Source organism: Homarus americanus, unplaced genomic scaffold, assembly GCF_018991925.1.
Source record: "Homarus americanus isolate GMGI-L3 unplaced genomic scaffold, GMGI_Hamer_2.0 scaffold19318, whole genome shotgun sequence".
Taxonomy (NCBI): Eukaryota; Metazoa; Arthropoda; class Malacostraca; order Decapoda; family Nephropidae; genus Homarus; species Homarus americanus.
The window spans coordinates 7,207,771-7,222,770 of record NW_024732238.1 but is presented as its reverse complement, the minus strand read 5'-3'; the positions used below and the strand labels follow the sequence as shown (position 1 = coordinate 7,222,770).

General features: G+C 39.4%; 1 protein-coding gene across 6 annotated transcripts in view; it reads right to left on the bottom strand.

Annotated features, from left to right (window-relative positions):
- The window catches only part of LOC121868421, an 82,014-nt gene that overhangs the window by 43,149 nt on the left and 23,865 nt on the right, over positions 1-15,000 (bottom strand). For 4 of the 6 annotated variants that reach the window (XR_006089397.1, XR_006089398.1, XM_042369043.1 and 1 more), the window contains exons 3-6: positions 13,185-13,217; positions 10,756-10,779; positions 8,753-9,010; positions 4,588-4,754 (exon numbers count right to left, since the gene is read on the bottom strand). Coding sequence is in view for 4 of the 6 variants with exons in the window: in XM_042369043.1 (XP_042224977.1) it covers positions 4,588-4,754; positions 8,753-9,010; positions 10,756-10,779; positions 13,185-13,217 (482 nt within the window). In the remaining 2 variants the exon portion in view is untranslated. The remainder of the gene's footprint in view (positions 1-4,587; positions 4,755-8,752; positions 9,011-10,755; positions 10,780-13,184; positions 13,218-15,000) is intronic. The other 2 variants (XM_042369044.1, XM_042369045.1) reach the window with 2 other exon arrangements.

The window sequence follows — 15,000 nt, the reverse complement described above, 5'->3', positions numbered from 1 at the left end:
TGGATGATTCTGACTTAAAACACAAACATTACTGCCAATATCAAAAGCAACATGGCAGAAATAATCTTCGCCTACGTCGTGTTTAAGAACGCATCTTCTTAGCAATGTACAGCTTTTGCTACTGTAATCACGCTGGGAAAGTGAAGGTGTGAGGTCTCGGGTTAGCTCTGACACATCCAATTAACTATAACATAGACCCAAGGTTCCTTCCGGCCAGATCGACGTGAATAGGGTTACACATATACAGACTCCCGAATGCACGTACTAAGAGGAACTCAAGCCAGATCATTAGAGTAACTCAAGCCAGATCATTAGTGCAACCCAAGCCAGATCATTAGCATAACCCAAGCCAGATCATTAATGCAACCCAAGCCAGATCATTAGTGTAACTCAAGCCAGATCATTAGTGCAACTCAAGCCAGATCATTAGTGTAACTCAAGCCAGATCATTAGTGCAACCCAAGCCAGATCATTTGTGTTGGGGCTTAACAAAGAACCCAAGCCAGACTAAGCTTAACCATTAATGTTCAGGGCTATTAGGTCTGGGGGGTCCATTATGGGAGTTCCACAACGTAAGCACCAAGAGAACTGTTCATTTTGGAATGTTCTACAGGGTGAACATACAACTGAAAAAGAGGTGAATATTAATGAACACATGAGAGATATGTTGTCAAGTGAAGAATTTTGATAAGTGTTCTCTCTCTGGGTGTTCAAGAACACCCAGAGATAGAACAGTGCTGAGTGTTCAACAGGAGGGACTCAAAAGTCACACTCAAGGACAAAGAACTTATAATGGCCTTCATGTTCTCGTATCTAGTAGAGTGATAATGAGGCCATATCAGGGTTAGTTAGTCCAATCAACCAATCACAAAGCTGGGATTAGTAGGCCATTAATCCACACAACCAATCACAAAGCTGGGATTAGTTGGCCATTTATCCACACAACCAATCACAAAGTTGGGATTAGTAGGCCATTACTCCACACAACCAATCACAAAGTTGGGATTAGTAGGCCATTACTCCACACAACCAATCACAAAGCTGGGATCAGTAGGCCATTAATCCACACAACCAATCACAAAGCTGGGATTAGTTGACCAATCAGAGACGGGGCGACAGAGGTACAACATCCATAAAACTTGTACCGGCAGTGAAAAGATCGACTTGCTTGAGATAACACCCCCCCCCCCTCCTCTCTCTTTCTCTCTATCTTTTTTTCTTTATTTATCTACGTCTTTATCTGTCCAAACAACTCTCTCTCCCCTTTTCATTCTATCTATCTATCTATCTATCACACACACACACACACACACACGTACTGATAACACGGCCGCCCTTGTAACACTAAGCCACAAGGAAGTACTAATGTCCTTATGTTCACAACTATGGTAAAAAAAAAAGACATTGAACAAATCTGACAAAAAATATATCAGTCTGCTATAAAAAAATATTCGTCGTTTTCATTACTTATTCTGTAAAGAGTTAAAAGGTGTATAATTTGACGTATAATGCATAATGTATAACTGCGCAATATTAAGTAAGGTCTTTAATTGCGCAGTTAGAGTTAGATTATAGTAAGCATCGAGTATTAAAATTATAAGTTATCTATCTTTATTTAGGTGACAAGGAAAAGGAATTACGGTTAGTCTTGAAACTTGTCTATGAAGTATATAACTAATATAGAGATTACTATAGGAATTATATTTTACTGTACACAAATTAAACTTTCTTATTATATATTATTTTATGTGTATATTATTTCGTTATCCAATTTATTAATACATTTAAAATATTGAATTTATTTATCTATTCTTATTATACTATTGATGAAATAAATTGTTAGTTGAGGAATTTTTTTCGTTCAGTCATGTAATAAATAATAATAATACTTTATGATTTATTCTGTAACTTTCCACCTTAGATAATTTCAATAAATAATATATAAAATTACAGTATACTATAAAATTACATCATATCACACATTTACATGATTATTACAAAAAAAATACTCAATTACCTTCCATCACTGCAAATCATTCGTATTATATTTCAAACAATTAATTATTGTCAACATTTCATAAACTTTGATAATAAAAAGTTAAATATATTATAATTAAATATAACGAAATTACTTGTTGATCTTGTTGATATAATTATTAGATGAAATTTATAAACACACAATTGACTGATTCCTGGCGTACAAATTCTAATTATTTCCATGGACTCGAGATCTTATACAAACACAATTAACAACATCAATAAAGAGTGTAACTAGTCTTAACCCATACTGGGGAGTTAATCAATTACCTACCAATTACTTGATGTTGACGTAAGAATGAAGTAAAAGTGTGGAGCCAATCAGAGGAAGTTTAAGCGTTGGTGTGATGGCGGGCGTTTAGGGTGACTCAGAAAATGAGGAATATATGAAGCGGAAACTTAAATAATTTGCGTTTGCGAGGGTCGTATTTCAATAATTTTTAGTAGGTTTATAAGATCTGTATATAAGGAATTTTTAGTAAACTTTGAACGTATCCATGAATAATCTGGGGTTATGAGGGATGTAGTTAAATAATTTCGAATTAATCACGAACGTAACCAAAAATAACTTGGGTGTATTATAGAACATAGATGAAAGTAAATAAATTCAACTTATTATATTCTTAAAGTTGAATAATATTAATCTATCTAACGTATAAACATTAATAAAATTGACCATCAAGCCATCAATTTTCAAGTGCATCAGGACTCATAACATAAACAATGGGAATATTATATTGGTGTCGTTTATAACTTGACGGTACTATAGTTTGGTAAATCTTAAGACAATATTTAATTCATCCTCCATAAAAAATATTTACGACTAAGTTGAAAATAATTAATTGTAGGAGTTTGTTTTTGTTTTTTAAATATTTCGGTCACGTATGAATGCTACACAATATCGTAATGTTTGTGTTCTATAGGGGTTACTGCGGTGTAGGGAAGGAGGGAGGGAGGGTGGTTAGTTATGAGTGGGGGGTGAGGGAGAGCGAGAGATCTTCAGGTAGAAAGTGAGTGGTAGTGAGAAACAGTGAGAAGTAGTGAGAGGCTGTGAGGAAGAGGTGGAGGGAAAAGGAAGGGTATCATGCCGAGCTGAGAGAAAGGGAGTGAAAGAATGACAGGCAGAAGTGAGGGAGGGAGGGTGAGGTGAGGTAAGGGGTTGGGAGGGTGAGGTGAGGTGAGCGGCAGGTGAGGGGCAGATGACAAGGACAAACCACACCTGAGTGACGGTATGAGGACCTACCAGCGTTTGGGTCACCTGAAGATAATTTATTACCCTCAGCCAAGTTTATTTCACCTGATGATTAAACACCTTAACGCTACCTGGAGGCTTAGGTGAGGTTAGGCCAAGGTTTAGGTTAGGTTAGATTAGATAAGGGTAGGGTAGGTTAAGGTTAGGTTAGCTTAGATTAGATAAGGGTAGGGTAGGTTAAGGTTAGGTTAGCTTAGATTATTAGATAAGGGTAGGGTAGGTTAAGGTTAGGTTAGATTAGATAAGGGTAGGGTAGGTTAAGGTTAGGTTAGATTAGATAAGGGTAGGGTAGGTTAAGGTTAGGTTAGATTAGATAAGGGTAGGGTAGGTTAAGGTTAGGTTAGGTTAGGTTACTGCGGTTAAACTTAAGGTGAAATAAGCTGGGGTATTTAATCTCCAGGTGGTCCCGGAAGCTCTCATAAATAACCTGGATGTTAAATTCTTCCTGTGAACTGAAAACAGATAAAAACAAATTACGTTAAGAGGCACGAGTAGGGGACTGTAGGGAGGGAGGGGACGAGGAGGAGGAGGAGGAGGAGGAGGAGGAGGGGAAGAATAGCATGGGAGGATTATGGTTCAATTCTACGCGTTGTTGGAATCCTGCGCCATTATAAAACATCAATAATATCGCTCACATGCACCTGCGCGATTTCAGAACCATATAGGTTTAATATTATTCACCTAACTTAACCTAACCAAATTGATCAACCTTATTCTATTTTGGTTTAAGTTACTGACCAAAGGAAGTTTTGGAAAATACTCTAAAACAAAATATACACGGGAGCGTAGATTCCAGCAATGCGTACAACACACGCACAGTGCACGACTTTACGAATATACAACTACTGTACAAACTGTTCGAGATATTCTTAGTACAGATTCACTCTTTTTTTAATTACATAAAGCAAAGATAAGCGACCATTCAAAAGAGTTATAATTGATGGTGATTTTGAGAGTTCTGTTTATCTGGGGGAGGAGAGGTGGAGGGTAGTGTTGGAGGGAAGGTGGTGATGGAGGGAGGGCAGAGGAGTAAAGGGAATAAATGAAGGGATGAGAGATAATGTGAAGGGGTAATGAGGAGAGGAAGGGTTGTGGAGGTATGAGAGAGTGAGGACCTACCTGTGTGAGTAAGGAAGGAGGACCTACTTGTGTAAGATATAGGAGGAGAAGGGGGAAAGAGGGATGAAGGAGAGAAGAGGAGGGAGGAAGAGGGATGGAGAGAGGAGGAGGGAGGAAGAGGGATGAAGGAGAGAAGAGGAGGGAGGAAGAGTGATGAAGGAGAGAGGAAGAGGACCTACCTGAACAAGATGTGGAGGGGGACGTCGCCGCCTGTGTGTGTTTTTCTGGCAGGCACACAGGATGATGAGTAGGAGGAACCCGAGACCCAAGAACCCCGTGCCAGCGGCGATGATGGCGTACTTGTTGACCTCCGAGCCTGCAGGGAACCCCAGGTCAGTCACGGTCGCTGTAGATGGAATAATCATGAAGAACATTTGCTAGAGAAATAAAAGATGAAACATTAGGTGAGACAACAGACAGACAAACAAACAAACACGACCGTCTCAAAGGTCGTTAAAAGAAGTGAGTTGTTTGCTTGCTGCTGTAAGACGGTATAGTCATGGAATAATTTTTGCTACAGCCAGACGGGCAGGTGAGAGAGAAAGACATATATAAATATATAGATAGTCAGACAAATAAACGACCGTCTCAAAGGTCAGAATGAAGTGTATATACTGTACAGCCATGATCGTTACATATGGAATAATAAGGCAATATTTACAACAAAAAGATAGACAGACAAATAGACAGGCACAAAACCATCTCAATAGGTTCAGTAATGAGATAATAAGTTTAAGCGGTGAAGGAGACAATATGGAGGGACACACAAACACCATTACCCCAGCAGGCAGTCAATCCTCTCCCTCACGCCCACACCATAAAAGGAAAACAACACCAGCAAGAGCAGTCAGCAGCGCCTGACGAATCACTGCGCGCCTCACTGTCTTTAAATGAAGTTCTTTTATGGCGCGAAAATGAGACAGACAGACAGAGACGGGTGACAGAGATACAAACGTCAAGTTAAATTGGCTGCGGAGATTGACATCAAATATTAAATAGTGTCTACACATTCAGCTCCAAGTTTTCTGTTTACTTTTGCCAGAGAGATGTATGTGTGTATGTATGTATGTGTGTGTGTGTGTGTGTGTGTGTGTGTGTGTGTGTGTGTGTGTGTGTGTGTGTGTGTGTCCTCCAGCCTGTGTACTGAATCAACCAAACACTCACTGGGCCAATATGATGAAAATAACCACATGGTATTGAATATAAACCTAACCTAACCTAACCACATGGTATTGAATATAAACCTAACCTAACCTAACCTAATTCAGGAAGGTTAGGTTAGGAGTTAGGTTAAGATAGGATAGGTTAGGATAGATTAGGTTTAGTTAGGGTAGATTAAGTTAAGTTTGGTTTGGTCTGGTTCGTCATGTTAAGCTAGCTTTGGTTAGGATAGATTAAGTTAGGTTAGATTAGGTTCAATTAGGTTGATTTGGTTAGGATGGGTATTAGGTTTGTTTAGGATAGCTTAGGTGAGGTTAGGTTTGGCTAGCTTAAGTTAGGTTAGGTCTAGTTAGTTCATATTTACTAATAAACAAAAATAAATCATCAGGTACACAGGCTGCGATACACCTGGCACTCTCGCAAACAATAATTAAGAGCCTGGCCAGGTGAGTAGTGGTAACACAGTGAAGACAGAGAATTACTGATCTTGTATAATACATTAAAGGGGGTGAGTCATAGGGTCCATCAACACTTAAATTATAGTTCTAAATGGACAGGAACACACAGAGCTTCATATAAAACAAGGTGTCGTCCCCATAGACCCTCTGGTTGACAGCTCATGGGTAACGTTATATATTGGAAAACATATCGTACTGCACAAGGCCCTAAAAACACATTATTTTGAGGACTATTCTTTGAGAGTTAGTGAAAAGCCTCTGAAAAAATATACGTTCTCATGAATATACATAATTACCTGGTATTTATATATTATATGATTTATTCCCGTCAAGGATTTGAACTCTGTCTAAACACTGTTAGATAAGTGTTCTTCCTCTACACCAATGCTAACGTATGAGAGATTATCCATTATATATCTCGTCTATATACAACGTGTGTACCGCGAGTGTTCAGGCATCAGAGAAATATTTTTAACCAAATCTCCATCAACACAATACTTGAGGCTCTACTGATAGTAATAATTTATAATTGTGTTGTGTGGTGGAGACGACACAGGTACTGGCGGTGCGCTAGAGGCGAGTTACGACACTGGATGAGGAGGATTATAACATTAATATATATACTTAATACCCACACGGTGAAGAAATGAGAGACGAGAGAACTGAGAGAAGGTTTATATTATCATGGACAATAATTTGGCTTCTCGATCGTGGTTTTAACATTTAACACCAATTACTGTAAGAATCTGCTGCCTTACGGAGAACTTCTATAAATACAAACTTTTAATACCTGTGTGGGCTGTTTAACCTTTAACTATAATATCATTCTCTTCAATAACACCTGAGTGGAGAAAAATAAAACTAATTAGAGATTTACTTTTAGAAAATGATTGGTTATTAACGCTTGTCTGACCCAGCGTGTAGGGGTGATTTTAAGGCTCCATAACCCCCCCCCCCCCCATACACATAAACTTAGTGTAATTGTGCTTTTAAATTCTCTTATGCATCACAAGTCTGGGGTTAATATCTTAGGAATAATTTTAATATATAATTATACCTGAATTAATGAGAAAAAATTAACTATTATACATGGTGAAAAAATAACAGTCTTCGAGTACGTGTGGCTAACAGTATGATATAAGCCTCTCTCTGATTGGTCCAATGTAACACGTCATCTAAGAGTTGATTGGTTGACAGACTCACTATACTCAGTAACAGGGTGTAACTGGGGTTGAAACACCACGGATTTATTTATTTATTGATCAATTTAAAGTTAGGTGATAGTGTGGGATTGTTGTAGTGATGAGGTGTTATTTATTACCTGTCTCTTACGTCATCGAGTTAGCCAATCATTGCTTACATACCAGATGACGTAAAAAAATGGACCAATCACAGCGCCACCTACACCCATTCTATACAGTTACTCGCAGGTGATTGGGTTTTTGGCTACACTGTGCGGACACCTACACCCGTACCTACACTTAAAGCCGCACCTACACCCACAGTCCCACACCTACACCCACAGACCCACACCTACACCCACAGACCCACACCTACACCCACAGACCAACACCTACACCACAGCTACACACCACACCACAGACCAACACCTACACCCACAGACCAACACCTACACCCAGTTCCCACCACCCACAGACAACACCTACACACAGTCCCACCACACCCAGCCCACACCTCCCACAGTCACCTACACAGACCCACCTCCAGCCACCACCCACAACCTCCACCCCCCACAGACCCACCTACACCCACAGACCAACACCTCACCCACAGTTCCACACCTACACCCACAGACCAACACCTACACCCACAGACCAACACCTACACCCACAGCTACACACCTACACCCACAGTCCCACACCTACACCCACAGACCCACACCTACACCCACAGTCCCACACCTACACCCACAGACCAACACCTACACCCACAGACCAACACCTACACCCAGCTACACACCTACATCCACCCACACCTACACCCACAGACCAACACCTACACCCACAGTCCCACACCTACACCCACAGCTACACCTACATGAATGTATACTTGCCTCACCCGCAACATGCAAGCACCATTCTCGTGAGCGTAAATGCCTTTGTAAATGCACCAAAAAAGCTTTAAAAAAACATTTCCAAAGCGGAGAAAATTAGTTTATTGTTCCTTAACAAGAACAGCGGACCATAACAAGATTATAATGATTATCATAACAAAATATCCCATCTTAACATGAAGGATAATTATCATATATCAAAGAGAAGAAACTATCATAAAAAATAAGATGACCAAATTCTTACCGAGAATTATCGTAGCTTAACGAGAATTATCGTAGCTTACCGAGAATTATCGTAGCTTAACGAGAATTATCGTAGCTTAACGAGAATTATCGTAGCTTAACGAGAATTATCGTAGCTTAACGAGAATTATCGTAGCTTAATGAGAATTATCGTAGCTTATCGAGAATTATCGTAGCTTACCGATAATTATCGTAGCTTAACGAGAATTATCGTAGCTTACCGAGAATTATCGTAGCTTACCGAGAATTATCGTAGCTTAACGAGAATTATCGTAGCTTAACGATAATTATCGTAGCTTAACGAGAATTATTGTAGCTTAACGAGAATTATCGTAGCTTAACGAGAATATTTTATCTTACCGAGAATTATTGTGTCGAGGAAGGAAGTAGATAAATAAGGTATCTTACCAGCTCCGGGTGCCAGCTGCACGAGGCCCACCACCAGCAGCGTGATGCCCAGCAAGACACACACCACCGACACGTGTAGCAGCGACACCCGCCCACACAGGTAGCCGTGGACACACCTGTGGGCGCACCCCTGCGTCCCGATCTGCTTCTGCTGCGTCCTGGGGGAGGTGACTGGGGATTGCTTAGGGGAGGCGGCTGGGGATGCTTGTGGGGAGGTTCTAGGTGAGGCCCGGGGACTTCTCAGTGGGGTTGGTAGGCCTGGCGGTAGAGGCAGCTGGGTCATTACGATTCGTGAGAGGGTGGTTGGATGACCAACCTAGTCAGGCCTACACCTACTTGTTTATGTAGATTTTATTAATATTTTTTTTATTTATTTATTATACCTTCTGGCCTATTAGGGGTGAGTAGAGCAATAGGTTGACTTGAAATATAAAAAAATTAACTGATGCTTCAACATGACACTAGACAAAAAAGTAGTTTTAGGCGTGGTAAACATTTTTTTAATAATGTTATTCACAACTACAACAACATGACCTTAACAATGATCTAAAAAAAGCATCTTACTTTACAAAAAAATAAGTTACCCAGAGTATAACAATAATCTGAACTGTGAGAACAAACACACGAACACACACACACTTAGTTATCCTTAAATATATTATACGATAGAAGAAAAAGTCTGAAATAAAGAAGACAAAAAAGACTAACACCATGCCTGAGTCAATACAGTACTGTACTTTGTTCACACGAAGGGGGGACACTCGCAGCTGTATATTATAGTGTAAGAATAAAAGTAGAGAAATCAAACCAGCAGGGTGTGTGAGTTACAGAGGGTCGAGGAGTGGAGGAGGAGGAGAGGAGACCAGGAGAAACAAGACTTACAACGTGTAAAGGCTCGGAGAGTACACACTAATGTGGAGTGATAATAATAATGAATAATAAGAATAACACAATATAAATAAATAACGACCAAAAAAAATAATTAATATATAAATGCAGCCATTAAAATAAAACAGTGAATAAGAAGCAATCCAGGAAGGTGAATTGTGTGGCGCATATGAAGAAGAAATGAATACAGTCCGCATAATGTCAGCACAAGAGACGAAATATGCGAGCAGTTAATTATTATTTTTAGGCTTGTTTCCCCCTTCAGGCGCTCTGCTGGCTGGGCGGGGTAAACTAGCCTAAAGTGACCCAGTGCCGAGACTAATTTCATAATATTAATAATGCTGAAACGTTGCTTTTGTTTAGCTATTAGTTATTTATGACTTGGAAAAACAGTACTGTTTCTTTTAAAGCATTCATATAAATACAAAATACTAAACTTATCGTCAAAGGGAGTAACAGACACTTGTTTCTAATGAAGATAAATTAGGCTTTTAACAAATTCCTGACACTTTACTGGAAATAAATTTAACCTCAAATTTCTTTCAATTCTTTAAAAAGAATTAAAAAATATGCAAATAGAGAAAATCCATTAGTATTCTCCACTGTGATAAAATAAAAGAAAACACCAGAAAATAAATGAAAAAACTAAAAAAATAAAATCTTAAGACTTTACAGGAAACAGATTGAAATTAGTCCGCCACTTGAAGTCACCGTCCGCACATAACGTCTCTCTTAGATGAAGGTTCAGAACTGTCACCGCCCAGCACCAGAAAAAATGGGCGTTGCTTATACAGTACAGTGCACAGGCACAGATGAAGCAGTTACAATACAAGAGAAGGAGAGATAATGGAGAACAACGGTGAGAGAACGAGGGAAATGAAAGAGATATGCTGAGATGAGAAGTGAGGAGGAGAGAGAACTGGAGGATAAGGTTGAGAGGAGGAGGGAAATTAGACTGTGAAAATGAGTAGACAGAGAGAGAGAGAGAGAGCCCACAACAACGATGACTGGACGGTTGACGAAGCAACAGCTATAAACAGTTGGTCAAGAGGGTAGAGAACAAGCCAAGAGTAACGGCCGGCGTGAACAGGGCTGTTAGTTGTTGTTAACCTTACCCCTCCTTCCCCCGGGGGGTTTCACTACGCAGCACAGAACATAAACAAACAATGCTGTATATCTAAAAGGGTTACATATGTAAAAAATATAATAAACGGCAATTATTTATATATATAATATCACAACAAAATTATTGAATGAAAGTATATATAAATCATGGTGGCTATCAGTCCAATCCAAAAGAGACACTACATTACGCAGCACAGAACGTAAACAAACAATGCTGTATATCTAGTGGTCATATATGTAAAAAAAAGAACATTCGGCAACTATTTATATATACACTATATATATATCATAAAAATTATTTAATCAAAATATAAATTATTATGCAATGGATTTCATCAAAAAGGACAAATTTTAAGCATTATACTGAGTTTAATTTTGTTTTTGGTATGGATGAAAACTAAAAGCAAGTTAGAGAGATCAACAACCATGTATAAACACTATATTTATATGTATTAAGTATCCACAGTGCATTTTATTATTATCATTTTGAACTATTTAAAGAAGTAAATATTATAGAAAATACTGAAACTTGCATTATTTAATTCGTTCGTTTTAATTAGTCACATTATAATTACTTAGAAATTATACATATTTTTTTTAAATCTTATGAAAAAAGTATTATTGAAACTTCTAAGGGTGATGAGATCGCAGATAATTCCCATATAATTAACTTGTGCCATAATTATATCTCAGTTCTTAGAGTAATTATTATTCATGGTTGTCGAAATTATTTTTAGCTACAAAAGAATAAATTATAAGCAAACAGTGGGCGCGAGTTGTTCCTGCAGAAGAGGTGGCCGGGAGGTCTTGAAGCCTGAAGTACTCAGAACCAACGGATCCTTGCAGTGTATATACTTTGAGATTGAAATTTAATAACTTTGAAAATGAGTATAAATTAATCTTGCAAATAGATCGTTAACTAATCACTAACTTATAATATATTTTTCAATATAGTTTGGTCACAAAACCATTTATAGATCTTGATTTTTTAACTACAGTACGCTCGGCTTGGCACTTCAAGACTTTAGCTGCTGAGGCGTAGCAATACAGTATAACATCACCTCTATAATCTTTCAAATGCTAAAACCTTCAAATTTATCTTAATTTTCTTAAAGTCATAAGATCCTACAAGTATTAATACGATTTAATTATCAAAGCATATTTCGTGTCTTCAGTACTTCTATAAAACAATTTAATTTCCAAGTACTGTACGAGGAAGACCTTTGAGTTATAAGAACCCAATGATTCTCAGTAACACTTCAGAACTCCCGGACATTCTTCATCAAGAGCCCAGAACTATCTAAATACTACTAGAAAAAATAAAGCAAGATATATCAGTCACTATGAACGAGGGTCAGTTCTTGATACAGAGCATTTGATGGTCTGGGGAGCTTCTTTCACGCTCAGTTGACGCCACGAAAACAGCGTGTATAGTGATCGAAAACTCTCTGTGCACCTGTGATAATTTTTACTATATAATTATTCCTTGTTACACCTGCATTATTATATATCCATTATGTTCTGTGACTATTACCAATATCTAGTAAAAATAGACCAGACGCACAACGACGTTTCAATCACCCGTGTTTAATACCTCGTCTACCTGTGTGTGTATAAGATCAGAGCCCCACAGACCAACAAATCCACCTTCCTCAGTTCATTTTTTCACTACTTAATAACTAACTACTAATTATCCTACGAGATTATCCAGCCAGTGAATAATCAAAACAGAATTACAGGTTAATATTAGTTGGGTATATCAGTGGTTGCGTTCATGTCTGCTATAGGCTGGAGTATAACTGTGTATGTTGGGTAAGATAACAGACTGGTATACTATGGCTTGGCAAAATTACCATATCTAAATTTCTCTATTGAAAAATATTTTGAAACATTTTAAATTAAGTTTAAAAATTATGCTTTATAGTATAGTTTAATTCAACTGTTATATACTTAAGATAAATACAATCAACTTTATAACTAGAAAACTGTTGTAGGAAAAATTATTTACTAGACAAGAACAGTTTTACTAGAAGCCTTAACAGAAGATATGAATGCGCTACACATGTATATAATCAGACCCGTGCAACTGTATGTATATCTGGCAGCTAATTCATACATATACATAATTGATAAAACTAGCACTTAAAAATATACAAAACGAGAATTATATATATGTATATTATTTTTTTTTTTTTGGCATTTTGGGAATAAATAAGTGGTAATAGGTATATAATAACAAACGAAATGAATCGATCAAAACATGGGTGGTGGTGGTGGTGATAGGTGGTGTTTGATGCAAGGGCGGTTAGTGGTGGGTGGTGGTAGTGATGGTTGTAGGTTTATGGTGGTTGTAGAGGTTAAGTGAGGTGGTGGGGTTGAGGGGGGGTTGGGGGACAGACTACGGTGGTGATGGGTTTACCCTTGATCTTGGCGACTGTTGTGGAGGACTTAGCTACGGCGGCACAAATGATGGTTGTTAACATTGAACCAAGAGGAGGTGGTGGAACATTTGGTGTCAAGACAAAAGGGGGGAAACGGGATTATAGTAATTATAGCACCACATTATGATTATACTCTTAAAAAAATAGATTATAAGACAAAAATTATATAAGATTCTTTTAAAAAAAAATATTATGTACAATACCAGAAATATACCAATATATATCCTATTGTTTATACATAATTTATATTAGTTGTACCTAAAAAAAATGATTTTATGGAAGATATTGATATACAGTATATATATATAGGTATGTGGGGGGGGGGTCCTATATGGTGAAATATACACAAATACATTAATACACATCCCAGTGTATGGATACTCAACTAACCATCTATTAAATGCAATTAGTCTATTGTTGATATATGATGCATCCCTAAGGCTCTATTTATCTATCTATGCATTACATCTATCACTATGTATACTGTACAAGTCTCTCTCTCTCTCTCTCTCTCTCTCTCTCTCACCTCATTCCTACCTTCAATCATTTAATTTATTCCTTCACCTTCTTTACGTCTCACTCCCTCCTCCCACTTGCTTCCCCCTCTCTTCTCCCCGTTCATTAAAATACCACCCTACATCACTCTCTTTCTCCCCCCCCCACTCTACATTTTATCTCCCCACTTCCCTCCCACTCCACGTTTTATCTCCCCTCTCCACTACCTGTTCTCCCCGATCTCAATATATCTCTTTCTCTCCCCATTTCTCTCTCTTCTCTATTCTCCCCTCGCCCCTGACTCTTCGACCTCCTCCTCCTCCTGCTCCTCCTCCCACATCCTCCCCTGGTTGGCTCCATGACGTCACAATCTTGTTGTTGTAAGTACTCCAACCTTGTCCCGTGTGTGTGTCTGTCTGTCTGTTTACCTGTCTTTTTTCAATCTGTCTGTTTGTCTGTCTGGTCAGCTCTCTCTATTCTTGCCTTTGTCTTAATCTATATTTATGTCTGTGTCTGTGTCTTTTCCATTATCGGTTATTACTTATTGTTTGTCTTCACGGTTCAGATCCCTCCCAAAGGTCGTGTGTGTGTGTGTGTGTGTGTGGAAGGCCCACAAAAGGAGGTCCAACACACACACACACACGTACACACAAGGATTCCTGGTTATATCCCGACCCACCAATATTAATAAGAGGAAGTACCAGGGACGGGGATGTCATCTTTATGCCCCGAGCCGTCCCTCTGGGCTCACTGGGAGATACATCTTGCCTGGGTGTTGTGGTGTTGGGGTGGTGTGGGGTGGGGGTGTTGTGGTGGGGGGTGTTGTGGGTGTGGGGGGCTGTGGGTGTGGGGACTGGGGGTGTAGTGTTGTGGTGTAAGGGGTGTGGGGGTGGTGTGTGTTGTGGTGTGGGGGTGGAGATGTTGTGGTGTGGGGTGTTGTGGTGTGCGGGGGTGTGGGGGGTGTGGGGTGTTGTGGTGGGGGGGTGGTGTGGGGGTGTTGTGGTGTGGGGGTGTTGTGTGGGGGTGTTGTGATGTGGGGGTGTGGGGATGTTGTGATGTGGGGGTGTGTTGTGGTGTGCAGGGGTGTTGTGGTGGGGGTGTGGGGGTGTTGTGGTGTGCGGGGGTGTTGTGGTGGGGGTGTGGGGGTGTTGTGGTGTGCAGGGGTGTTGTGGTGGGGGTGTGGGGGTGTTGTGGGGCACAGGGGGTGTTGTGATGTGGGGGTGTGGGGGTGTGGGGGTGTGGGGGTGTTGTGGTGTGGGGGGGTGTTGTGGTGTGGGGGGTGTTGTGGTGTGGGGATGT